At 48.9% G+C, this 26,034-nt stretch overlaps 2 protein-coding genes across 2 annotated transcripts in view; both read right to left on the reverse strand.

The window, feature by feature from the left end:
* Positions 1–15,284, reverse strand: part of LOC146191625 (FRAS1-related extracellular matrix protein 2-like) — a 166,131-nt gene extending 150,847 nt beyond the window's left edge. Inside the window, exon 1 of the mRNA XM_084600354.1 lies at positions 10,343–15,284. Within this exon, the coding sequence (XP_084456480.1) occupies positions 10,343–15,284 (4,942 nt within the window). The remainder of the gene's footprint in view (positions 1–10,342) is intronic.
* A 6,682-nt stretch (positions 15,285–21,966) lies between these two features.
* The window catches only part of nwk (FCH and double SH3 domains nervous wreck), a 170,721-nt gene continuing 166,653 nt past the window's right edge, over positions 21,967–26,034 (reverse strand). Inside the window, exon 23 of the mRNA XM_084600355.1 lies at positions 21,967–25,767. Within this exon, the coding sequence (XP_084456481.1) occupies positions 25,363–25,767 (405 nt within the window). The 3' untranslated portion in view covers positions 21,967–25,362. The remainder of the gene's footprint in view (positions 25,768–26,034) is intronic.

Here is a 26,034-nt window from a genome sequence, read left to right on the forward strand (position 1 = left end):
CCGCAAGTGAGTAGGGTTTATTCTCCCTCTTTTGACATTTGTGCCCGACAAATGCGTGTGCAGCAAGTCGGAGACACGAGAACACGCACGCTTGCATTTTCTCGCCTAAGAAAGAAGGCGGAAGTAATTAAACGTCACGCCCTGCGGCACCGCGGATTGGACGAGGAGTTCCGCGGCTTGAAGTCGCATCGCGAGAAATCGGTCAGCGAGCGAAACCGCAAACGGTTTCTGGTAGAAGGGCGAGCCAAGTTGGCCTGCTGTTCGTGAGTGTTATGCGTAATTATATGCGTGCGCATGACTTTGGTGTCATGTGCAATAGCTGTTTCCTATTTTATACTTATCAGTATTTGATTCGATCTGCGGCTTTTATCACAGTGAGAACGGCTCTGTAACCGTTACCGAGTGATTTCTCCTGCCTTTGAGATACTTCAGTCAAGGAAGTGAAGCCCCTTTGGGCATCGGCCATAGAAAAGAGTGGGAGAACGGCAACTACTAGCTCGAGAGTTAACTATATATTCCAGGCAAGTCACTCACCTTCAGGACTCACTTACGATTGTGCTTTGTGCTACCTGTGGTGCGCTGGAGTCTATAAATAACGCAGGTTCTCTAAGAGAAGCCCACATCTACACGAACTCCTTAGCTGTTGTTGAACAACTTAAAACACTTATAAAGCACTAAGCATCAATTATGAGGTACAGGGATCTGTAAACAAATGATGAAACGTATCCAGATGAAATTGGACACAAGATGAGGATCAGGTTGTTGAACAGCTGGAAGCAGACATTTTGCACACAAAGCCCAAAACACCAAACCACGAATGTCTCTTGCACTAGTCGCCTTTTTATCCCCACCACTTCTTTTCTGGCCTTGATGTCCTCTAGAGAGGTGCACGTACGCTCCCTGATTCCCCCGTGTACTTTCCCCTTCCCTCATAAATTAAGAGAGATTGGAGGATGTGTCCATTAGAGGGATTAGAGCTGGGACTGCTCTTACTCCGCTGGTGACGCACTGACGCCAGGGGCTCTCAAAATGAGGCAATACCGAGCACACGCACTAAATTTCCCGCGCCAGCCGCAGAGGGGCACTTGATCTTTCGTGAGCGTGTCCACGTGCGCAGCCTTCAAGAATGAGACGATCACCGGAAGCTGGATGATATCGCCAGAACGGGGAAAAAAATCTGTCCTCTTAACGAACAGGTAAAGTCGAGAGCCGGAGCCTGCTCAGATTTTCGGAGGAGAACTGCACCCGCGATCTACTTAAGCGCGCTCATAGCCTCATATTATGTCCCGTAGCAAGTTGCTGAAATAGAAAATAAATAAGGCAAGCTGCGTAAACTTACACAGTTCCTCCTGCGGCACTTTTGAACTCTAACATCCTCGTAAACCTGCAAATATATTAATTTATTCTTCTCCGGTTTTCGTCGATTTACGTAGCCGGTGCTGTGTCGAGCGAGGTGCCATGTGAACATTATATCTTAGTCTACTATATAGAGAAAGCCAGTGGATGATTTGGTCTCTGATAAGTTACCGCTGACGAAAGACCGAGGACATTGCTAGACAACAGTCTGGAATTGGTAAATAGCAAATGTGACAGACGTATTTTCTTGACCCGTGTTTAAGCGCTGATTTATTCATGTTTACGTGGGTTAGCTGGTGTCTGTGCTTGATGGCCACGGTATCACTGCGCTCTTCAGGAGCTTAACAAAAATATATAAAAAAAAGTGACATGCCTTAGAGTAATTGGACGTTTATCATCAACGAATGATCCAAACTTCGTGCTATAGACGTCCTACCGTCTTATTTAAGCGCATGCAGGAAGTGAAAGCTCGTACTTTGGACATCTTGACTGCTAATCCGCACTAAGCGTTCTATTGCTTGGCGCTATCGAGGCCTCCTAGACGGCTTGCACAGAACTAGAAAAGCTGGAGGAGAAAGTCACACTTGCTTAAGAACGAACTCACGGAATCGCTGCCGTGCATACACAGACTGGTTCCCCCTTCACTCCCCTCCTTTCTTTCTCCTCACTCCAAATGCTCTTCGAAAGACAAACGCTTTCGCGCGCCTCAACTATCTCCTCTAAGTAGCAAAGCGACGCTCGCGAATATAACCGTACCGTACACGACGCGGCCAGGCGGAGGAGCAACAACTCGATTGCTGATACCTCCATCATCGAGGATTCCGTTCCACGTGGCCGCTCGCGCGGCACGTGCGAGGTCTAGCGAGCGGCAGTCGCCACGACGACGCGAGATACGAGGCGAACCTCTCCGTGCAGCCTCTCGTTAAATGGGTGCAGTGTAGTGATTGCCAGCACAGGTAGCATATGGCATATACGCCGGCCAACAAGCAGCAGTCCTTGCACTCGGAAGACACAGAAGCATTAAGCGCGCGCCTCGGCTACATTTGTCGCCGATTCTCGTGAATATTTGGCGTGCCAATTAAAAAATAGAGGGTCTCTTAGATGTCTCTTAAGAGGAAAATGGCTAAAGCCTACCAGTTCTCTCCTATCATTTGCCTCTCATCGTTTGCCTCTTATCGGCATTCGTTGCAGTACTGCATATAAATATAATTGGTTTACAAGCAGGGAAATGCGCAGTATCTGTCACACTTTCTCCGGTAAGTGTGCGTTTGGACGCGGTATGCCATCGCTCCTGTCCCGTGGCGTTCAAATGTGGCTTTGCAGATGGCAGGAACGCTAAAGAACATATCTCGTGGAATCTCGCGCACAAATCTCGCGCATAACACTCCCGCACGGAGTTTCGTTCCATGAGCCTGGCTTTCGCCTTTGAAAAAATATTCTGACACCCTCTGGTATGCAGCTCTGTACGAGAGCGGAACGCTGGTTGAATTCGTCGGAGCTCCCGCAACACTGCACGCTTTTAATGGGACTGAGTACAGGGCTGACGCTACAAAATCCCCCCCCCCCCCCCCCTTCGCTCCAAGAAAAAAATAAAGAGAGGAAGAAAGGAAGGCCACCGCAAGTCGGCTCATAAGCAAAACAGCACGAAAACTTTATTTTTCTTTGTTAAATGAGGACCGCGTCGTCGCTCGCGCTGTGAGGTCCGCGCGGCGCGCGCGTCTCTCGCCTCGCCCGGTAAACTCGTGGCCCTTGCACGCACACCGCACGCGACTGCGGTGGAGCCCGCTATCTGGTGCAACCATCGCGGCAACCAGGAGCCACGCTCCGCGCGGACTTAATCTTCCATCGAGAGACAGCAAAATAAAGGAAGGACGACGCCGGTCTACGGGGACAAAACAAGAAAGAAAGCTGTTATACTCCTCGCAAATGCTGTCTGCCCCGCTACGGTAGGGCATGGAGCGAGGCCTGTTTGCTGAAGTCCGGGTGCAAAGACGACCAGAAAAAAAGTTGAATAAAATCAACACGGAGAGAAAGAGAGTGAGAGAATGCGCAGAAGAAATGTAAAGAAAAGGAGAAGCGAGCGGCATCTGACGAGGTCGTTGTCACTCCCCGCAGTCAAAGTCGGCGTGAGTGAATCCGGACGTCGCGAGGGCAGCGACACATTGATTTATCTTTCCTCCTCAATATAGAGCGCTGTCCTCTCAAAGAGCAAAAAAGAGACGTCCGTTCCTCTTGTCTGTAAGCGATCTGGGAATAAAAAAAATATCTAGATTCCCTTTGCACGCAGACACTTATGGGATAATCGCTGCCTATATTTTACGGTAGCCTCGGAGGTGCGCTACACACTACAACTACCACGGACAGAATAGACAGGTGCAGGCAGCTCTTCGCTGCACAGTGGTGTAAGTATACCTGACTTCTTCGGTATATAGGAATATTCGGCAGCCGAGACAAACCGCTCAGCCGGTGGCTATGAACAGATATTTGATAGCAGTGAAAGGAATGTCATTGTTGTAGAAATAACCTCAGTTCGACTTGTTCCATGTAAAGCTATACAGATGACCAATACCGAGGAGCTTGTTTCCATCCACGTGAGCAACAAGCTGGAATGCATGCACCGTGAAAGGTGCATAAACGGCGGTCGAAAAATCAATGCTCAGCTACAAGGACCAAGTTGATGAGCAATAAAGAAAAAGAGAGAACTTCGAAGACAACTGAGCATCGCTTTTATTTCTCTGAGGCTACGACGCGACATCGAAGTTGGCTACCATCTGCGGGTTCTTTAGCGGATCCCCTTTCGCCTAATAAGCAATTTGCCGCTCACGTATTCCCTAAAATCGCAATTTATACCCCTGTTGATAGGCTGGGAGCCTCCGGCACCGCGTAATTCCGTCTCCTCAACGGTAGCGTCCCGCCACTTCTTTCTTCTCACTGGTTGCCTCTCAGTGGGTTAAACGACGATTGTTACCGATAGGTGTCTGTGAACGCAACCTAAAGGTAACATACACTCACTAAAGGTAGGAAATGATTATGGTGAAACTAATTTAAGAGTGTTACCGTTCTCATCGTGAATTGAATAATTTAATAGTGTTCCCGTTGGTTGTGTTCACTGCAGGTTTTGCGGCTATTAAGAGTTAAAAACATCACATAATGCAACATAAAAAGGAACAGCCTCCCGAAAAGATCTTGGTAGCTTAATTTAACTTATAGCGTTTAAAAAAAAATAAAAACAAGTTACACTTACAAGATTTGAATAGATGTTTTATTCGATCAGTGCTGAGGTAAGTAGTGTTAATCCATTGCGCCATTAAATGCGCTCTTATTCATTTTTTCAATATTTCGGCTATCTGTCGCCAGGTGACGCTGCTCAGATGACCCTACCGTTGAGAGAACGGAATCTCGCCGCAGTTTGCCGGCCGCCCCGGTTCCCCCTCCTCCCCTTGCTCGCTGACTTGGTCCCCCTCTGTTGTGTGCGTCCGGCGGGACACCCCGCGGTGAAAGAATGGCCATCGCCGAAGCGCTGAGTCTTTTGTGTCGAGGTGTGTGACTCGGACGAAGACAAGCGAGCCCTTCTGTTTCTGAGATCTGTGTTTTATCGCCATTCGAAGATGCGGCGCGCGGATGCCCCAGAAATGGAGACGGGATGGGGACCGCTACTACCGCTACTGCTCTTCGGACCGCACGTGTGGCTCCTGCTACGCGATGCTTTTGTCCGTTGAGTGCTTTTCCGTGTTGGTTCGCGGTGCTGTATCCATGTGTTTAGACGCTCGACGGTTTCGAGGAGACGCGTGGTGCGGAAAAATAAAAACAACTTCGTTAGCTTCGACACACCATTGGCCCATTTAAGTTGGCCTAAAATTCCCGGATTAGCTACCAGAAGTGGGAATGTGATTGAGAGAACGGAGGAGGTGCTCCCAAAATCTGGGAAAACTGACTTAAGGGGATGTTTTGGCGCGACATGGAGAGAGAGAGCGCCGAGTCTCGGCCGTCTCTGGACTGTCATCGTTCTAACGACCTTTCTTCATGTGCCCTGTACATCTTTGGCCCTGTCTTGAATAAACGGCCTTTATATTCAAGAATTCTCCAACTTGCAACGTGTCACCGAACGAGCGGACGAAGGAGCTTGGCGCTCTTCGTTCGACCGACGCCCTATACGATTATCAACGTCATCTTCATCACACCGTCCGACAGATGCCCTTTCTGAACTTAACTCCTGTTATCTCGCACATATTCATTACCGTGCAGTTGTAAGATGCCCGGGTATATGAAAGACCAGCCGTCATAGAAAGATACGAAGCTCCGCCTTAAAAAAGGCATATGAAACAAATGCCTTAAGTACAAGAGAGACACAGAAATAGTGTTAAACCACATATTTTAAAAGCATATGAACCTCAATAAAATCGAAAATCTCGCGTAATCTGCCGAAGTGCCCCAATTCACCAGTTCATGTGTGTGTGTGAAGGGGGGGGGGGGGGAGGGGGGGAAGTTATGCGCTCAGCGGCTCAGCCCAATCCTAGCCTCAGCAGCAGCATATCTGGCCTCTGCGCTGCGAAGTCAGCGCACAGTGGACCTCCCTTCACTATATACAACCTCCCTCATAGCCCACATTTCGCTTTGGGACGCTGAACCCATTCAGCTTGCCATACCATACCGTACCGTACCGTACCGTACCGTACCGTACCGTACCGTACCGTACCGTACCGTACCATATGAACATACCATACTATAATCTTACTCAGTGCAATTCCAATCGCATAAGACTTTTATTCAGAAGCAGGCAGCGGTAAAAAACATCTATTAGATATTATTTACATGAGAGAGAGGCCGAGCATGTCGACTGCTTGTGCGTCTACATAAACATGCTGCAAGAAACCGAGCTGAGTGGGGCTCACTCACTCGAACTAAAGTAGTGCAGCTGCATGTTCCTTTGAGAAACTGTTTGTTCGTACCGCAAATGTAGATGTAGACAACGCAGCAAGTGAAGCGTTGTTGTTCCATTCCGGACAGAAAAAGAAAATATGAATACATATGCTTTGAGTCCACTTTTTCCTCGGCGAATGCTTGTCGTGTTGCGATCTATCTGCTGTGACGTCTAGTACGCATAGTGCTCAGTAAATATCGCTTTTCGTACCTGTTTCTTTTTAAATTATTATATGCGGTAAATCGCGTGTTCTACGTTTATAAAGTTAATTCTGTGCCATCTGTACGAAAGTAACAGATGGCACGCAATAGATGCTTCGCTAACTTTCAGTTAGTTAAATACGCTAGGGCAAAGCAAATGTGAATACTATTGCCCTCATATTTACTGAATTATTTATTTACAGTCCTAACAATTATATTTGCCTTTGTTAGGGAACGCACAGTTAAATCTTTGTCGTCCAACGCAAGACAGACGGCCACCTTTCTAGAAAATGTACGATTCTTAGGCCAGATTTCATCTAAGTTTATCTAAGCAAGACAACGCACACATTCACACCCTCTAACAGAACGCCGAGAATATAAATATTATCTTAACAAATTGCGCAAAGGATGGCACAAGAAAGACAGGAGAACAAGTACTGACGAGCAGCGTTATGCATGAAACTGGGTTGTTAACAACACGAGAATCAATAGAAGTGAAGTGGTCCGATGAAGAACAAAAATAATGCGCAAGAGGAGTCTGTATGCCAGTTGGTGTGGGGTCATCTTAACAAACAGCGCAAATGACGGGACAAGGAAGACAACAGGACACTCGCTGACCAGCGTTGTCCGTTAAAGCGCTCAAATAGCGCCGTTCAAGTTTTTCTAGGGCGTATCTTAGTATTCCTTAGGATTCTTTATATGATGAACAAAACTTATAAATTCACCTTTTGGGCCTGAGATTTTCATGACTTTCTCTGCCCTTTATAATGAAGGTTTTGCTCGGGGATCACTTAGTTCAACTAAGCCCTAAAAAGGTATCCAGAAGACCAGAGAGAGTAAGAGAGGATAACAGAGGGAAAACGTTTAGGCGTTATCAGCGAACGCCAGGCGGCGAGGACGCCGAAGCGCGCTGGCCCAGTAGCATTTCTCCGCGTTCGCGATGATGCATCGGCTTGCCGTTCCGGCTCCGCCTTGCTTCCCTTTTCTTTCCAGTCTCACAGTGAAGGACCTCGCAGACCTGCTTATCTACCCTGTCGTCGTGCCAGTGAGTTCTGACTTGTTTTCTCCTATCACATAAACATGACCGACCACCTGGGGTTCTTTAACGTGCACTGTGCGATATCAGTGCACGTTAAAGAACTCCAGGTGGTCGAAATTTCCGGAGTCCTCCATTACGGCGTCTCTCATAGCCCGAGTTGCTTTGGGACGTTAAACTCCACAAACCAAACCAAACCAAACCGATGTCTTGCGATACGCCTACTAATGTCTGAGAATACGGCCAGGGGCCTTGTCACGAAACTTTGGCCAGCTTTCACATCTGGGAGCACAGGTGGCAGCAGGCGCTTTCTTTTTCCATCGAATAAATTTGTTGTGTTTAGAGTACAATCGAATAAAAGCATCCCCAAAAATCCCTATCGAGCTCCTTGTGAGAAAAAAGTGCCAGAATACGAGAATCTGAAAGAGCCTTAAAATAAAGGTTGGGAGTGAGTAAGTGAAAAACATTTATTTCTGATATGGCGATTACATATTGAGGGACGAGGAGTGGTACCCTCAGTGGGGAAGCATTTCACTTGATAGGTTAAATTTATTCTAAAAATGGCTCTATTTGTTTTATATGCGAGAATATATTGCTGTGAAGAAGAAGACCGGCAGTGGCGCGAGAGGAGCCCTCGTGCTAGGCCAGTCATTAAATCATTGTTCATCCTGTCACCATATTATGCCGTCTTCTTGCTTGTCACCGCGTAATATTTAGGTTGGAAGTGTGGCGTACGTCACCCCCATCCTCGCCTTGAAGCATCGAAGCCATCTGTAAGCCAGGACCATCGACCGAAAGCCCTGGGATATCGCCGCGCAGCTTCGCCCCAGCCTTTCCTGCCCAGACCCGACCAGCTGCAACTACCGCCGCCAAGCCCCCAGCCGGGATCTGAAGACAAGGCACACACACGAACTGACCAGAGACAAGATCAAAGATCTGACCCGAAAGACCGAAAGACACGATCCCGTTACCCTCGCCCCGCCCAGCCGCCCGACGCGACCTCGAGCCATCGGTCCCATGGACGCTTTGGTAGTGGATGGCTGAAATAGCTCCAGGGGAGGCGGATCACCCAAGCATCATCGTGGTCATCGTCATCGTGGTGGCAAGCGCATCATTCTCTTCTACCATTTCTTGAACATCCTCACCGTCACGTCACCACCAAGTTCAATGAACCGATCGGGACGATCGCTCGGTGGCCCCGGGAAGTGTTGAGAAGATCGGCAGTGGCGCGAGAGGAGCCCTCGCGCTAGGCGAGACATTAAATCATCGTTCATCCTGTCACCATGTTGAGCCGTCTTCTTGCTTGTCACCACGTAACATTTGAATAAAATTAAAATAGGGCTCGAATGGGCGTTTTAAGGTAGTTCTGGGGCATTTTGTGGAATTTTAGTAATGGTATGATTGAAACGAAATTAAGCATGATACTCGATAAAATTTAAAACATTAATTTTCTTCGTTTTAAAAGAGATAAGAAGAACCCTTCACTGAATGTTATAGTTTCCTTCCTTGCAGTACTTGCAAAACGATACTAAACAGCTATTAAGCAATATGCGTTGGTCTAATTACTGCGAATTTTATGAAATCAGACCGTGAGACAAGTTTACAAAACTTGCCGGTGGCTACACAAAACTAATATACTTGTAAAACTTATGGACAAGCTCAGGCCACTTATTTGCATTTAAGTTTGGTAATGATGGTGCCTACGCTGATGGACGAATCGCCAGACCCGTTGTACAGCTTCAGAGAGGTGTCGTAAGATAGGCTGAGCCTGAGAGTGCTGTTTTCCTGCCTGTAAGCGTTAGCGCTAAACAAAAAAGGAAAACAAGAAAAAGAAAAAAGCAGCGATATCACCTAAACTAATCTGCCTCTTTTTAACACTGAAATCTGAAAGGGTGGCCCTTATTTAGACTGTCTTAACAATAACTATACATCACGAAAAGGTAACTAGTCCCCTCGCTCTTTTAAACATCTTTCTCAGTATGTTGCTGATGAGAAATGACTACTGTGTAAACTTTAAGCTGCCGAGTTTATTCAAAAAAGTACGACAACCCAGCCGCTTGTTTTCTCTCGCGAAAACAAATTTCTATATCAGCTGAACTGTTCTCGTTATTCATTATTTAAACCGTTGGCTGCATCTTTCTTGCGCCTTATACAATTCCCTCCTTGGCATATAGTACACAGCGTTAATCAAAAATAGGTGTGTACATCGCTCTCCAAGGCTTTGCGCAAATGTAGAACAAGAACGGTATAAGACGAGAGAGACATTTCTCTAAAAATTATAAGGTACTTCGCATTGAAACCACAGTGCCGCAAGAAATTTTTCAGGTAGTCGCTTTTCTGCTGAAGGCTACATTCGTTAAAACACAAGCTCACCATCAACATATACGTCAAGCATCAATACTTTCCTGTCGGTGCTTTTGGAGACAGCTGTTTTCTGGTACACACGTATCCGGGGTTGCCCCTGTCCCGTGCCAGCCATACACGTAATTGGTGGCTCACTATCTAGCTGAGGACTTCTTACGGGGTGCAACCGAAATTTATTTTTTATTTGTGCGACATACATGTGGTTACGCGATATATATATGCATAAAGCCCTACGGTTTCGCAGCACGAAATTACGCATATGAGGCACAAAGAAACCTCAACAATCATTGAATCGATTATTTCATGAAAGTTTTTCTCATCAGTCGTGATACCGAACAAGCTGCCAACAGTAACTGACAAAGCAAAAAGCAAAAGCTCGAAGACGTTTAGAAATCGCATTGAATTTGCGTAAGGTCACTGACCACCGTTTCATTACTCAACAGTATCCAGGAAAGCCATTCTTACCTTGCGTGAACTCCACGACGCTTCGATTGCCGACGGCACGATTCACGAGGATTCCGTGACTAGGGAACACGGTCACAAGACATCTTAACCTCGCGTCAACACTGTCGCTGTCGTACGCGCGCAACACTTCACTGGTGAGACGGAATCCAAGCCGGCGCGAGCTATCCATGTACGAGAGCGCGAATGCGCCCCTATTCACCGCCATCTGAGGAGGGCTGTTGTCCACCGCGATCACCTCGACGGGAAACAGCTGCGGCTCACTCGTCGGGTGCTGCACGTTTGGATGCACGTAGAAGTCGTGATGAGCACCGTCGCTTACGATGAACGTAAAATTGTCCCGAGTGGTGTCACTGCCGTCGTGAGAATAAGACACCCTGTTGTCGCCCAGATCAGCCATGCTGAACGAGCCAGCGTCGCGAGATCTGTCTATGATGAGCCGACCATGGACGGGCTTGTGGATGACGCGGAAGAGGACGTTCCTGTCTGGTGTGTCCATGTCGTCTGCCTTCAGCTCGAATGGCGTGATAAGACGTTCCGCCCCTTCTCGGAGCCTCAGGCCCGAGATAAACACCAATGGCTTCTTGTTGTCTACGTCGGTGATGGCGATGCGGAACGTCCTGTACACCGAGTTGCGGCCGTCACTCACTTCAAATTCGAAGCTGTCCAGTTTGCTTTCGTCCTTGCTAGTGTGCACGTAGCTGATCTTGTTCCCCGCCAAGTCCAACTGGGTGAACGATCTCAGAATCACTCCGGGCGCGTCGGAGCTCTCGAGATGTCCCTTGGTGGGTGAGTGGGTGATGGTGAATCGGAGCCGCTCATCACTGCTGTTTATGTCTGTCGTGCTCAGTGCAGTCGTAGTAAGTGTTACCTTACCGCCTTCGGGAAGCCTCACTCCGCGATTCACCACCTCCGGGTAGATGACGTCGATACTCTCGACTGTCACCCAGAAGTACTGGTCTATCAATGAGTTGGTGCCGTCAGTGACATCGAGCCTGATAAGATCTCGAACTCCGGGTGCTCCGGTATGTACGTACAAGACCAGTCCGTAATCGATGTCTTGCTGAGTGAAGTTGGAACCAAGCGATAAATTACGCGCAGGCTGATACGTGGTCGAATTCAAGACCTGAAGTATGCCATGTCTGGGCATGTCTCTTATAACATACGTCAAACTAGAGTCGTCCGAATCGATGTCTTCAGCCCTGAGGACGCGGTTCGTGATGGCCTTCTTTCCTTCCATCGCAATTTCAAGGCCGTCGTTAACTGCGAGCCTGGGTGTCTCATCGTCAACGGGCATGATAACGACAGAAATTTGTTTCCGACTTTCGTGTTGGCCATCACTAACGGACAGCTCAAATGAATCTGCAGTCGTTTCGCTGTCATCATGCCGGTACACGACAAACGATGGTGCGGTCACATCATCGACGTCGAAGGTTTCTAACTGCATAGTTTTCGTGGACAGAATTTTTCCATGCAAAGGCGGCTTGGTGACCCGAAACGTCAGAGTGTCTTTGGGCCGGTCCATGTCCGCTGCTTGAGTCACAACCTCTTCCAGCGAAGAATCAGCGCCTTCCATCACAAAAATCTCGCCGACGGTTATCTCGGGGTCCTCATCATTCTTAGGTGTTATTTGCACGTGAAACTTGTGCTTAGGACTAGCATTGACGCCATCAGAGCAAATGAAGGTGAAGTTATCTTCCAGTGGCTCGAATCCGCGGTGTATGCTTTGCACGTAGTTAATCCAGCCGGAAATCACTTCTGCTACCGTAAACGCCGACACAGGCACGCCCACCTGCACGCGCTCCGAGCCAGGGGATGGCGACACGTTCTCCACGTACCCATGGCTAGGCTGGACGTCGATGCTGCACAGTATGTCTTCGTCGTTCGTGTCCACGTCAGTGGCGGACAAGTGCACTCTCGTTATAGTCGCCTTACCGCCTTCGGGGACAGCGAGCGACGGCCCTACTAGGACACGCGGTGCCACGGAGTCAACGGGCTCCACTTTCACGTGAACGAGAACATCGTCCATCCTCCTCGTCCCGGAGTCTTCGGTGATGCTCAGCTGGAATATGTCACTCGAACCGCTCACCCCCGTCTCGACGCCACTGTGAACGTAGAAAACCCTTCTCTTGCGCAAGTCCTGCAGGGAGAACCGATTTGCTTTCGTACCGCTGGTAAAAATGCTGCCCTGTCTGGGAGCGTGCGTGAGAACAAATTCTATAGAGCCTTTATGTTCATTTAAGTTTTGCATATTGAACGTATGGACATCTAATAAAACTTTGCCGCCCTCTTCGACGCTCAGAGGAACATTAAGGGTGCCTGGTCTTTTTGGCACACGGGGTGATTCTTCGGACAAAGGCTTAATATTCACCTTAACCGTTACAGGGACTCTGTGAATTCCATCCCGAACTTCAATGTCAAATTTGTCCGTTCGCCTAGCCGAGCTGCCCGTGCTTTCATATTTTAAAGATCCGCTGGCAATATCGGAGCGCGAAAAATGGTCGTGTGCGTCTAAAATCTCCCCTTGCAACCGAAGCGCTCCGTAGGTAGGAGCCTTTACGAGCACGAACGACAGCTCTTCACTCGCCGTGTCCGCGTCAAGGGCATCCAAGTCTTCCAGAGTTATGTCCACAGAACTTTTTTCAACAACCGTTATGCCTCGGTTGTGCACCGCAGGCGGTTTGTTATCGACGGGCTGCAAGAGTATGGTGAATATCTGACCCACCAGCACGTTGCCTCCGTTGTCGTACACCTCGAAGTCAAAGTTTATAATCCTCGGTACGATGCCCAGTTCTGCTGACGGGGGCCGGTAACCGATTTTGTGGTGGTTTACCTCCGCTTGCGTGAACTTCGTTACTTCAATGTCCGGGTCATCCATGCGTACCACCGAGCCGGCGTTCATCGGGTTGCTCGCGTCCGTGTCAAAGGGGGGCTTCGTAATCCGATACCGGAGCTCCTTTTCTTTCGTGTCCAGATCGCGGTAACGTAACTCCTTCTTCGTGATCGCCGTCAGCTGGAACTCTTCCACGAGGAGATGAAGCGTGGCGTCGGGATGTTTCTCCGGTGGCAGATCGTCAACGGGAAGAATCTTGATCAAAACCTCGTTGACGCCCGACTCGTTGGGTGGTTCGTTTTCGTCCGAGAGGCGGAAAAAGACTCGGTCTGTGATCGGTTCGGAAACGTGACCTCCGGAGTGACGGTAATAGAGGTTCCCTTCGAGCAAGTCTACCTGTTCCCACCTGGTCACTTCGCCTTCGAACAATCCGTCCTTAAAGAGCCAGTGAAAGGAATCGGCCGGCTTTTCGACTTTCTTCAAAAGCAGCGTGCCGTGTTCCGGAAACGGGGGAAGAAGTTCAAATGCAATTCCGAAATCATCACTGTCGACATCTGTGGCGCTCAGATAGCGGGAAGTGATCTGCACGTCTTCACCCTTGCGAACGGTGATGCCCGTGTTAATATCTAGAAGCGGCGGCTCGTCATCTACTGGGTAGATTGTGACAGGATAAAGAAACTCGACGTCGTGCCTTCCGTCGCTCATTTTAAATACAATGTTGTCCGTGCTCGTGCTGCTTCCATCATGCCGGTAAGCGACGCGCCCTTCGTCTAAGTCGGCCGCCATTATAATGTCTGCTTCCTCACCGTCTACCGTAATACTTCCGTGCCTCATTCCGTCTACCACTGTCAGGAAAACCTCGTCGCGGTTATCCTGGTCCGATACAAGTAAGCTGTCGCCTAATTTCTTTGATTTGCCTTCGACGAGCGTAATGCCTGTATTTTTAGTGACCAAAGGAGCAATTGTATTCGTGGGTTTCACGACAACCATTAATGAGAAGGGGTCTGAAACTGCTCCTTCCGAATCGATTATTTCCACTTCCACTCTAAATATTCTCCTTTCGTTCGAGTGCTCAGACGGAGGCACGTAGGCAATTTTCAAAGCCTGCACGTCCTTTTGGAAGAATGTTGTAGTCGGCACACGGCGGTCATCGGTCGTCACGAAATAGCCTTCTTCTGGACCGAGCGTTGTTCTGAGGTTGAACAGGAGGGCACCGTTGTCACTATCTGGATCTTCAGCTGCAAGAACCGTGGGAGTGAGCGGCGTCATTATAAACTGGCTGACCTCGAGGCGCAGTTCAGATGCGAAAGTTGGTGTGGGTGCGGAGTTCTCAACGCCACCTTCGATTTTCACCGGCAAATGGAAGCGCTCTTTCCTCGGCGAATGCCCCGCGGAATCGGTGACTTCCACGATGAACGGTACGTAGTCCCATTTCGAAGACATAGGCCCGCCGGTGTGGCGGTATCTGACGTCAGCCTGCAGAAAAGAGCTGCAACTCGTGAACTGCGTCGGGACATCACCAACAAGCTCGCCGTGTCGAGGGAACCTGTGCACTTCTGTCAGCACGCGCACCCTGCAGACGCTTCCTGGTTCCGCGGCACCGAAACTAAGCACGTCCTTACCGATGGGTTGGCTCTCACCACCCAGCGACGATACGGTCAACGGGTTCACCTTCACAGCGATCTGATACGGCTCCGGCGACACTTCCACCGACAAAAGCAGAGGCACAATGAGCGTCTCGTTCTCGGCCTCGTACTTGACGAGCAGTCGCACCCTGTCCAAGAGTGGCGCGATTCTGGAACCGAAGTGCGTGTAGGCCACACTGCCGAAACCAAATCCGCATGGGAACGAAGAGGGTTGCAGCTTTCCGGGCCGGCTCCAGGACAAGGCGGAAAGAGGCTCTCCATCCTCTGCTTGCACCACGTGGACGTCGCAGCGGTCTCCGGGGGCAACCCGTATCCGGAGGTCCTCGGAAGGGCTAAGGAACACGGAGCGGCCCAGGGCAACGGCGAGGGGCTTGTTCTTGAGCACCACGTCGCCAGGTGAGAGGCGGCCGGCTGCGCTGGCTACCAGGCCCACGGCTGTGAGCAGCCAGAGGAGCCGCCGCTTCATGAGCGATCCTGGAGGAGCGCTGCAGCAGCCGGCCAGAGGCGCTGGAGATCGCGGCAGCGGCTGGAGCAGCGGAGAGATGCTGCCGACTCGGCGGCAACTTTCATGTTTAGGTGGTCTCGCAGGGAGCGCCACCGGGCCGCCTTCGCGCTCTCGCCCTCAAGAATAACTCCCTTTCCTTTAGGCCGGCACGTCACTCGCTGCAGGCGACGAGGGGGCGGCAGCGGGCGGGGAGGGAAAAGGTCCCGCCGTGGCGCGTAGCTCGACACCCATGCGTCCCTCTCACAGGTTCGCCCGCTGCTAGTCGCTGTTTGCTGACGTTACGCTTGGGGGAGGGAGATGCGGAGGCAAGGCGAGTCAGTAAACCTCGCGAGAAACGCACCTTTCTCCGGAGTTTCTCAGGCACCGTTCATGTCACGGCCAAAGAAGCCAGCGCGCGTTTCGCGGCATTGTCCAACAGCGTTCCAAACGAAACCAAGCCCAACGAACCGGGGTCCGCGGCTACATGGTTTTCTTTATTTAATTTCTCTTTTTCCAGTCCCCCATCGAGACGGCCGGTCGGGGACAACACGCGCCGCCGCATTCACCCCGACCTGAAACGAGGTGGGATGACATCTCTCGAGAGCATATTTCACACCCGATAAGAACAGCTTAAATGGACACAATGACTGGGTCAAATTTCTCCCTCTCTTGTCGTACCACCTGCACATGCCATCTTTATTTCGCAACATTTTTATTTATTTATTTATTCCGAAACCGAACATGGCTTACCCCCGGATGGGTTTGGGCTTGTCTCCTTTCCCGAGTCTATTGGCAGTTTCGCCACTGAGTGTGGGGTCTTGGGTCTCCCATATTTGTTAACTTAACCAATACAGCAACGGCAGGCGTGTTCTTCTTGAATGATCGGGATTTATCCGTCTTCAGGAAAACGAAAATGGAAGCATGGATGACAGATCGGAAGCGGGAAACGTTTGATCTGAAAATGCGATTTTCCTGAACATATATTATCCCCAATAGAAGGTACGTTTATTATTTATTTTTATCGGATTAGCTTTTTCGTTTATTCGATGCATTTTTTTTTTCTTTGTAAGGAAGACCCCCCTGATCAGTGGAGACGACAAACCGCGGGTTGAGCACAAGTTCCCCCGGTCAAACAAACGGCGAAATGACACGGAGTTGTGAGGCTTTATTTTCCGCTTTCCTGTCAGGTCTAGCGATAAGATAAGGATACAGAATAATAGCTTCGGACCATGTTTAACGAAGGATGAAGCAAGCAATGATTATTTTTAACTACGCAATATACATCAGAGTAATAAAGATCTGATTAACGCATTTACACGTTTGAAAGAAAGAGCCCTTTTGCTCGTTGATATGTTTGAAAGACCTCCGCAGGCAAAGAAACGCACATGTAGTTGACTTAGCCAGGAGTGGGGTCAGCTGCGCCAATTGCTCCACTTTGAAAGAAAGAAATTTTATGCGTCGAACGGCGTTCCCTGGTCGCAGCAATTCAGAACTCTCACATCAATTAACTGGCCTATTCTTCGTGGGACCGATATCTGAGATAACACTAGTTGTGAAAGAAAGCGATGCCTTGATTGCTCCGAAAGTTGGGGCGGCGGCAGAAGCGTGTGAGATGCACTGCAGCGCTGCACATGATAGCCTCAAGCCAGGGCGCAATCGGCGAATGATGAAGAACGACGATGAAGGCTAAATGGTGCTATTGTTACAATTATCTTCAACAACTGTGCCATGAGAGACGCGCCACCTGCGGAACACCTCTTGGGGACATCCCGGAACGCACAAAGCACGTACGCGTGCGTTCTGGCGGTTGCTTTCATCATCATCATCATCATCATCATCATCATCATCATCGTCATTTTAATCCTACATAATTTTGACCTTCATTGAACATTGACCTTCATTGATTGACCTTCAGTGAGGAACATTGACCTTCATTGATATTCACTGAACCGGAATAGGAACGTGGTCCAGCCCCGTGTATGTACAGATTCGGACACTCGCTATTTAGGACATGGGTGGGCCCGCAACTGATTAATTCGGGGAGGGTAGGAGGGTGTCGCATTGAGGTACGGCCCGAGCTCCATGTCATCACCGATATAGTCCTCCCGAATCTGATTTCAATGGAACAGTGGTGTACATGATGTCGTGTGTATTATAGCAGGCATGACGACGATTGGAGTGCACCGCATACAAAATATAGCTTAGTGGCATGGTTTCGGTTTCCTTGAACTCCCGCAATGCAGCGGCTGCACGAGTGTGCGCGTCGTCGCCCAATCGTGCCGTTTCGGACGCTGCTTGGACGTCACTTGTCCTTTATTTTTATTTTGGGATGGCTTCACGTGGGTTCTAACGCGTACTCATACTCCCCTCACTTGCATCTACATGCTTCTTCTCGTACCCTTGAACTGCGTGCTGGTCACGCCCTGCTGACAGTCCATGCAGTGAAGTATTTTCAAAGCGTGACGGAGCCGTTTGTGAGCAGATACCACTTCTCCGCTGCATTGCGAGTAGGCTAGTGGAGACCTCTACGATTTTGATGAAGATTTCACTACATGCTCTAAAGTTGTTTTTAAAATGCCGATATTGCTGCTATAACATGACCACATTTCTGCTCCACAGTGGCTTCAGAAAGCATATTGTCCTGCTGCAAGTGCTGTTCTAAAACCCGTTTTGGTTGTCATACCGCTGCTTGGCCCCGACACCATTTTTTTCTTCTCCAAATTGCAATTTCACTCCCTCTTTTTGAACCCCTTCCCAGTGTCACGGGTCGTGAATCGAGGTAGTCAATAACTCCCCGAGGTCTCTCGTGCTCATAAAGCAGTCGACTCCAAGCGTTAGCTTCGAGATTAAGACGTCAACGGCTACAGTAAAAAAGACAGCGTAATCGACGATCTTGCCATGACCATAAGCGCTATTAACGGTAGCTTAGTTTGCCGTTATTTTCCGCGCCATGCAATTATTGCGACATTAACAGTATCAGGACCACACACCTTATAATCTTAAAGGCAGCATGGGTGGCTTAAGGATGCCCGCTTCCTCTGCCGATAACCAGTAGATGAATCCGTTTTCCTCTTTCCATATTTCTCTTAGGTCTTGACACTTTATTCGCATGCACCCGTCAATCTGGACAAGATCAAAGCTGACCCCTGTTTGCGCTCATTAAAAAGACGCAGCACATACACGCGCATTATTTAATTGCTCATTAACGCAATTACCGAGCGTGCTTGCATGCGGGACAGTTAATAGCACCACACGGTCATGCATATGAGAGTGCCCGCCTTCTGAGCACGCGCGGCTCGCTTTTATGACCCATGCGAGCTCTCCATCTGTGCGTCCGGTTCAGTGTGAAATGCTAAGGCGACTATAAATAAGCGGCCGTTCATTAACCGGTAGCACACCACGGCATACGAAGCACCTCGTGCCAAGGACTGCTCCCGAAACTGCGTCTGTGCATTGTGTGACGGAGGAAAATAGTGAGGGAAGAAGGGGGGGGGGGGAAGAAAGGGGGTGGACTCTCATTAGGCTCGCGTTTGGGGGCTTCCGCGTAACTGCCCTTCGACATAATTAATCGCGACGCAAGCCCAACCCGAGCTCTCGAATTTCATTCCATGGCTGTCGGTTGGTACAGCTAGCATGCGAAAAGCTTGCGCTCGCTTTTACATGGTCAGCGCTCAAGGGCCACGGAGCCGCTCCGGCAGCAACGGCAGCCTGGTTCTCTCCTTCTGACGCAATCCAGAAGCCTGCCGTTCATTAGGACGCGAGCTGACAAGAGGTTCGTGGCGGAAGAAGCTTCTTCTTCGGCGAGTTCGCAGGGAGTGGGTTTCTCTTCACGTCGGAAGGCTTTGTTCGTTGTGAAGTACCCCCCTGTCATAGAGGGCCAGCAGTGGTTGAGTGTCACGAGTGATAAAATGATGCTTTTTTTTTTCATTGATCTTCACACGTGTTTCATTAGCACCATATCACGAAAATTGCAGAAAAGGAAACATATCGAAAGAAATGCACGAGACGGATAGTAAATTAAAAGGAACAATACCAGCGGAGAGCACAATCGTAAGAGTGCGATCTAACGAACGAATAAGCGAAACAATATAATTAGGAACAAGCGAATGAAGCAAGCAGCGGAAGAAGAACCGAAGTATATACCCAGCGACGCAGAGAGAGAGAGAGAGAGAGAGAGAGAGAGTGAGACGAAAGAAGACAAGGAAAGGCAATGCGGGGAAACAAACAGCCACTCCAATGAGATAAACAAGTCTAGTAAGCGTCGTTTGCTTTGGGAATACCTCGAGTCTGGTTTCTTGTCGATAAATATTTGAAACCGCCAGCTGAACGTGTCTTTCTAATGGAAAACAAATAAACCTATGGTGTATCGACAGCTACCGGGCGTTTCTCGCGGTCATGACATGTGTCTGCCTGGAGGCTCCGGCTCGCACATTCCTCAGCCGTTTGGTCGCTTCCCCGCCGTGCAGCGTACGGGGGGGGGGGGGGGGGGGGGGGGGGGGGGGGGGGGGGGGGCTATGCTCAATACGGTGCAGCAGTCTGGGAGCTGCAGACGAGTTGGTACCACCTAAAATAATGGGCCGAATTCTCAAAACTGAGTTGCACGGAAAGGGCTCGCAACTGTCCGGAACTCGCGGGCCTAACAATCACCGCCGCCAGACATGCGACGGTCGAAGTACCGACAAACAGCATACCATTCTTATGCAGGGCGATTAATTTTATTCTACATGGTTGAATCTGAACACTCTAATTGAAGCTCATTGATAGCACGACGGACAATAAACACATGTAGGAAGAGCTGCTGGCGTGGCCTGATTCTGTTCTAGATTCACGAACTGTCACTCATGTACTCACACATACATGTGTGTGTGTGTGTGTGTGTGTGTGTGTGTGTGTGTGTGTGTGTGTGTGTGTGTGTGTGTGTGTGTGTGTGTGTGTGTGTGTGTGTGTGTGCGTGTGTGTGTGTGTGTGTGTGTGTGTGTGTGCGTGTGCGTGTGCGTGTGTGTGTGTGTGTGTGTGTGCGTGTGCGTGTGCGTGTGCGTGTGCGTGTGCGTGTGCGTGTGCGTGTGCGTGTGCGTGTGCGTGTGCGTGTGCGTGTGCGTGTGTGTGTGTGTGTGTGTGTGTGTGTGTGTGTGTGTGTGTGTGTGTGTGTGTGTGTGTGTGTGTGTGTGTGTGTGTGTGTGTGTGTGTGTGTGTGTGTGTGTGTGTGTGTGTGTGTGTGTGTGTGTGTGTCGAACATATAATCGGGCGACGTCAGCAAGTAGCTCTTCCTACTGTAGCTATGGTAGCTTAAGTGCGAATAAAAATCTTAACCAAAATGAAGGGAAAGTCAGCTTAAAACAGCGCGAGAATAAGAACCTGTACGGTAATGCACCGTTGATGGGATAATTGGTCAGGGAATAGGAAAACAACAACAAAAAAAAAAGCCCGACGATTACGATAACTCAGTAATGTGGAATTTGAGCGCAGCGCAGCTTGTTGCGTGTTCTGATTTTGAGATATAACGATTCAAACTGTTTTGTGTGTTGTATTACTTGTACCAAAGGCTGCTTTTGAAAGAGGAGGTCTATACAAATGTTTCGCGACGTCGTCACAACAGTGGGAGGTATAAGAAGTTGTATGAAGTTCTCGTTTGTGTTTATATGCATATAGAGTAAAGTCCCACATCACTAACATTGGCGTGCATCTATGTTCTATTTGTGGTTCTATGCGATTAATTCGTGGCGCAGAAACTGTATGACTTATCTGACGAATGCGGTAAGCGAGACATACACAGCGACTACGAGCAAGTCGGTGTAGAACATTGCAGCACACAGCTCGCCAACTTCCTCGGAAATACCAAAACGTTTAATGTGTGCTGCGCACCGAACCTAACGCAAGGTAGATAGTGACTGCCGACGCTATGTTGTAGTGTCTGCGAACGCCACAGCAGCACTGGCAGTCTATCATTTTGAGGGCAGTTTATAAAATATGATATATCGCTTTAAGAGGTCTCCAGGACCCCTAGCCTGCCGTTGACCGAACTGTCCTCGGTGTCAATGTCCCGTATGAATTTGAAGGCTGTAAGAGGTGGAGCAGAATATTATGCCCCAGTTTACCTTTGCAACTTGCAATAGTACGTCCATCCGGGGAAGCCTTTAAGTGCAAGATGTGATGGCGTTATTGAGTCCCTCAGGATCCCAACTGTATAATTCACAAGACTGTTCCAGACACCTGTGTTCTGGATGACCATGGCGAGTTGAGGAAGGCCGAGAAGAATTCGGCTTTTCAGGTTGTTCGGTGCCAACCATGGTAGGGTTGGCCTCCTGGGCCAATTTGTAGCTACCCACCCGTTACGCCGACGGCGAGCCACGAGCCACGAAGAGCTGCGCCCTAAGAAGGTTTTCCTTGTCACACACTGGCCGCAGTTGTGTTTTTAGGAATCCTGTAACGTGTTTCTTTTTAGTCACGTGTTTAGTGGTTTCGTGTCGCGTGTTATTTTTTTTTTTATAATTTCTGACTTGGCCCGTTCTTCATGGTGTCATAATGATACACTGAGTATACAAATGGGCCTCCCTATTTCGACGCCTTTTGGAGTGGGGTGAAATAGCGAGTAAAAGTAAATTAGCTGCAGATAGCGATTGAAAGACATTTCACACGGAAAAGAACCGAAAGCGTTACCTTTTATTCTGTAAGGGATACAAACAACAACCGAAGTGTGAAACGGAAACACATTGTACAACCGCCCAGTCTAGAGAGGGCGTAGGCCAACCCTATGCACAGGCGAACAACGCACGCGGCGGAGGCGGCGACCGGTTTCCTTTCTCTCTATTTACAGGTCAACAACAAATCTGCGCCAGCGAAAACAACGCGGTCTTTTGAACTTGTAGTTCTAAAAACATCTGCGACTAACTCCGCGACCCGCGACGTTTCATCAGCCCCCACAATACGTGCTACCGCGATTGAGGAGTTATTATTTCGCCCCGGATCTTGTAAGACATGTATGGCAGCGCCAAGCCGAGCGGTTGGCCACCAAGAACTAGCGCACAAGGCCAAGAACGGAGCGACGCGATGGAACGCCGCTAATAACAAACTGAAGTTCCCGAGATCATCGGGTATAATGAAAACAGTGTATAGACTGTGTAAAAAATGCACGGTTGCCTGAATAACTTCGATGGCGAAATAAAGCTCATCACGACATTGTATCTGCGTTGGAGAATTATAATAATAAAGCCCAATGGAAACATCAACAAGACCCATTTAATTATTCAAGGAGGCAGGAGACTACTCTATCAAAGTATTACTGCAACATGTCAGACAACACTCGCATATGCTTCATTAACTCCAATTTTGGCATCACTTGGTTAACTACAGAAATAAAATTAGTGTGAACAATTTAAGGTATGAGAAAAATAGAAACAAAGCAATATTGCCGAGTCGGTTTCTCATACTTTCCGATTTCGGTTCTTGCTTGAAGGCTTTTCATGTCACCATGGCCTTATTTTGCCAATGTCGTTTAACCGACACCCCTTGCGACAAGACGAACTTTTCTGAAACCCATCCCTGCAACAATCAACAAAGATACTGTGAAGGCGCACCGACAATTACGGAGAAGCTTATCCGTCCGCGGGCGGCGTCCCTGTAGCGCTCGGTCACGGATGGTTAGAGAAAGAAGGTGATAATTTGTAAATCTATAAATACTCCTTTGTCCCTCTCATCTCGAGTACTGTTAGAGTCAGAGTGCATATTAAGTTTCCTTCAAAAGTAAGGGCCACGCACTGCATGCGAGCGAAATCGACCACGGTGCATAACGCAAACTTTGAATGGTTAACCCTCGCGGCTTGCTTACATTTCGAGTGCAGCTTGCTCTACGCTGCTACCAACCAGAGATCGTCAGAATTGCAAAAGTTTCCAGGCCGCTTCGCGAGTAGCGGGAATAATGGCCAAGGAGTGTGGCGCAGCAGTAAACTGTTGTTGTTTTCCGGGCACTTATAATACGCTTTATAGAGGCACATAGGCTCAACTTAATTTAACCACTGTTCTAAGCAAAAAAAAAAAAAAAAAAAATCAGGTGGAGGGACGATTCACCTGCTCTTTCTGGCTGCGATAACGTTTGTCCGGCAAAAAAGGCGCCTCAAAATAACGGCTTGAGGGGCTAGTTGGTGCTGCATCTTATTATTTTCTGAATAAGAAAAAGGCGCATTCATAAGAGAGAAATTTGTGTTTACAAATCTTACTTGTAGTTTACTAAAACTTGTTACATTCTTACCGAAAAGGACGTAGTGAATAGAGAGTTCTAGAATTACGCGGGCTGCACAGCGCATGCGCAGATATTCTTGAGTGCGCCAGTGGCGCCACATGCTGGCCAGCGGCGCGCGCACCTGCTGCATCAAGATCAATCAAAGCGCGCATACTGGCAGCTCGTGGTGGTCGATAACGGTAGCGTATCACGGATCACACATTGCTTTAATTACCTAGTAGCGATGTTAGTAATAGCGTCTCGGATTAAAGACCGAAATTTGGCACCGACGCAGGCATTTTACTTGCGACAGTGGCCGCTGGCAGCGACACCTGTATTCCATTCTTTGGTCTTTTTCTACCGCGCGTGAATATCGATTTCGGTAAGAGAAGGTCTGGTGGTGGCTATAGAGCATTGCACCCTATATAGATTCAGAGCAATCTCCAATCCTCCACAGCGCCCCTTTCAGATAAAGAAACCAAGCACTTGCCGTTTCTTAAAAGGTGCATTTGAGGTTTTCAAGTAGGCATGAGATGCCCGAAATAACTTCAAACTCCTGAAGAGGATTGCGAATGGTTCATTTGACGAGCCCGGCTACCATAACGACGACTATCAACAACTCCGTTTATCACTAGTCGTAATATGCCACACTACCTCGTCTGTGTTCAAACTCCGGCTTAAGCCGGAAACAAATACGATCAAAAACAAGAAAGTTACATGATATAATTCTGCATTGCTGCATATCTGCGGAGGAAAGCGTTAAATGAAAGAAGGAAAAGTGTGACCTCCATTCATGTGCGCGTGTTCTAGCACTTATTTCGCATGCAATGTTCCTATTGCTAGCCTTGCTGCTCTGCGCAATAGTATACCGTGTTTCAATTGTCTCTATTGAAAATCAAGTTGGGCTCAGAGATAGGCGCAATGCTACAGGGGAGACTACAAATGTGACGCATAAAGGCAGGCAGGGAGTGCTATCACGCACGGCTGATCTTTTTATGTATCACATTTAATGACGGCGCGAAATCACAGGAGAGAAATTTCTCTTCAAAACCAAACATCAAGAATCAGCGTTCGAAAACAAAATGATACTTATTGTCAAAACGTGAGGAAAAATCCGCATTGGCGGGCTGATTAACTGTACTCTTCGCAATCCAGAGAGAGTCACCAGTCCCTTGATATTTAAAGGCCTGCAACTCAGGTGATTAACAATGCCCTGCTTACACCGCCGTCATATTACTAGGGCTTATTAGAAAACTAAAGACATATTTCATACGTCCGGCTCCTTAGAGCACTCCTTCTTGGCAGGAAGCGCCTTCAAAAACCACTCACGCCGCTCGTAATGCTAGAGATAACTTACTGCATGCAACGTGTCGTTTTTGTCCATTGGGCGCACTTATTTCCTAATGAAAAGATTTTGTTCTTATTACAAACGAACGCTGTGTAACGTCTTTACTGGAGCGGGTTTTGTTTTTTAACGACATATGCACAGAAGGCTTCATCGCATCGTAAAGCTCGCGGAAGTCTTTATAAGATAACAATATCACGATATTGTCATTACGGACTCAAAACGCACACCGTTATACGCCTATGCTTAGTAAAGAAGTAGCACGAATGTTTAGGGAAACATGGTGCAAACGTGCCTCACCGGTTTCACGTTAGCGCACCTTATAAAAAGCGAAAACAAATATGCTCATTGACCGGTCAGCGTCGCGTAGGCCGATTCACTCAGCATTCTTGCGCTCGTACACCAATCAGCCCTATAGCTACCATCGTTCGCTGCTGGAAGCGTTCAACATGGAGACATGGCCGTTATTCTTGCTACTCGCGACACGCACAAAGGCCCGTTCAATCGGCCGCATTATTGTTGGCCTCGTCTTCCCTGGACAGTTCCTCCGCCGGTTCTCCCGCTTTGTCGGCACTGGCTTGCTCTGCACTCTCGCCGGCACCGGATTCGGCTCCGGAGCCACCGGTAACCGGTGAGGGCTCTTCATCTGGCTTGGCTTCGCTCGGGTCCTCGGCGACTCCATCTTTGCTTCCGGCAGGGTCTCCGGATGATGTCGGCTCTTCGGAGCTGGACACAGTGGCCGGCGCTTCGACGACGGAAGCCTGGTCGCCGTTGTCTTCGTCTTCGCTGTCTGCAAACTCGCGAGGTGGCTCGTCTGGGGAGTCGATCACCACGGTCACTGTCTGCTGGTGCGGTGGCGTGGGTGGCCGCTCAGGCGCCCTGTCCTCCGCCGAGCCTTCTGCGCCCTGCACAAAGGGTTCGCAAGAAACGCACGTTTTGCTGATTTAAAAAAGGCGTATGAAAATGTTAACCTGTTGCTGACTCTGTTAATGATGCTTTTGCTTTCGTCAGTTTTAGAAGTAATATAAGACTTCGGAGCTCCCCAGACCAAACGGTATGGAGCGGCGAATTTAATACAGGTATTTACAGGAAACCGAGAATCCGGCGCTTATTACTAGACCGGTTAGGCCCCTATACTACTACAGGGACCTCCGCATAAGCCGAGGTCAACG

Source organism: Amblyomma maculatum, chromosome 4 (assembly GCF_055883805.1).
Source record: "Amblyomma maculatum isolate TAMU_Amacu chromosome 4, ASM5588380v1, whole genome shotgun sequence".
Classification (NCBI taxonomy): Eukaryota; Metazoa; Arthropoda; class Arachnida; order Ixodida; family Ixodidae; genus Amblyomma; species Amblyomma maculatum.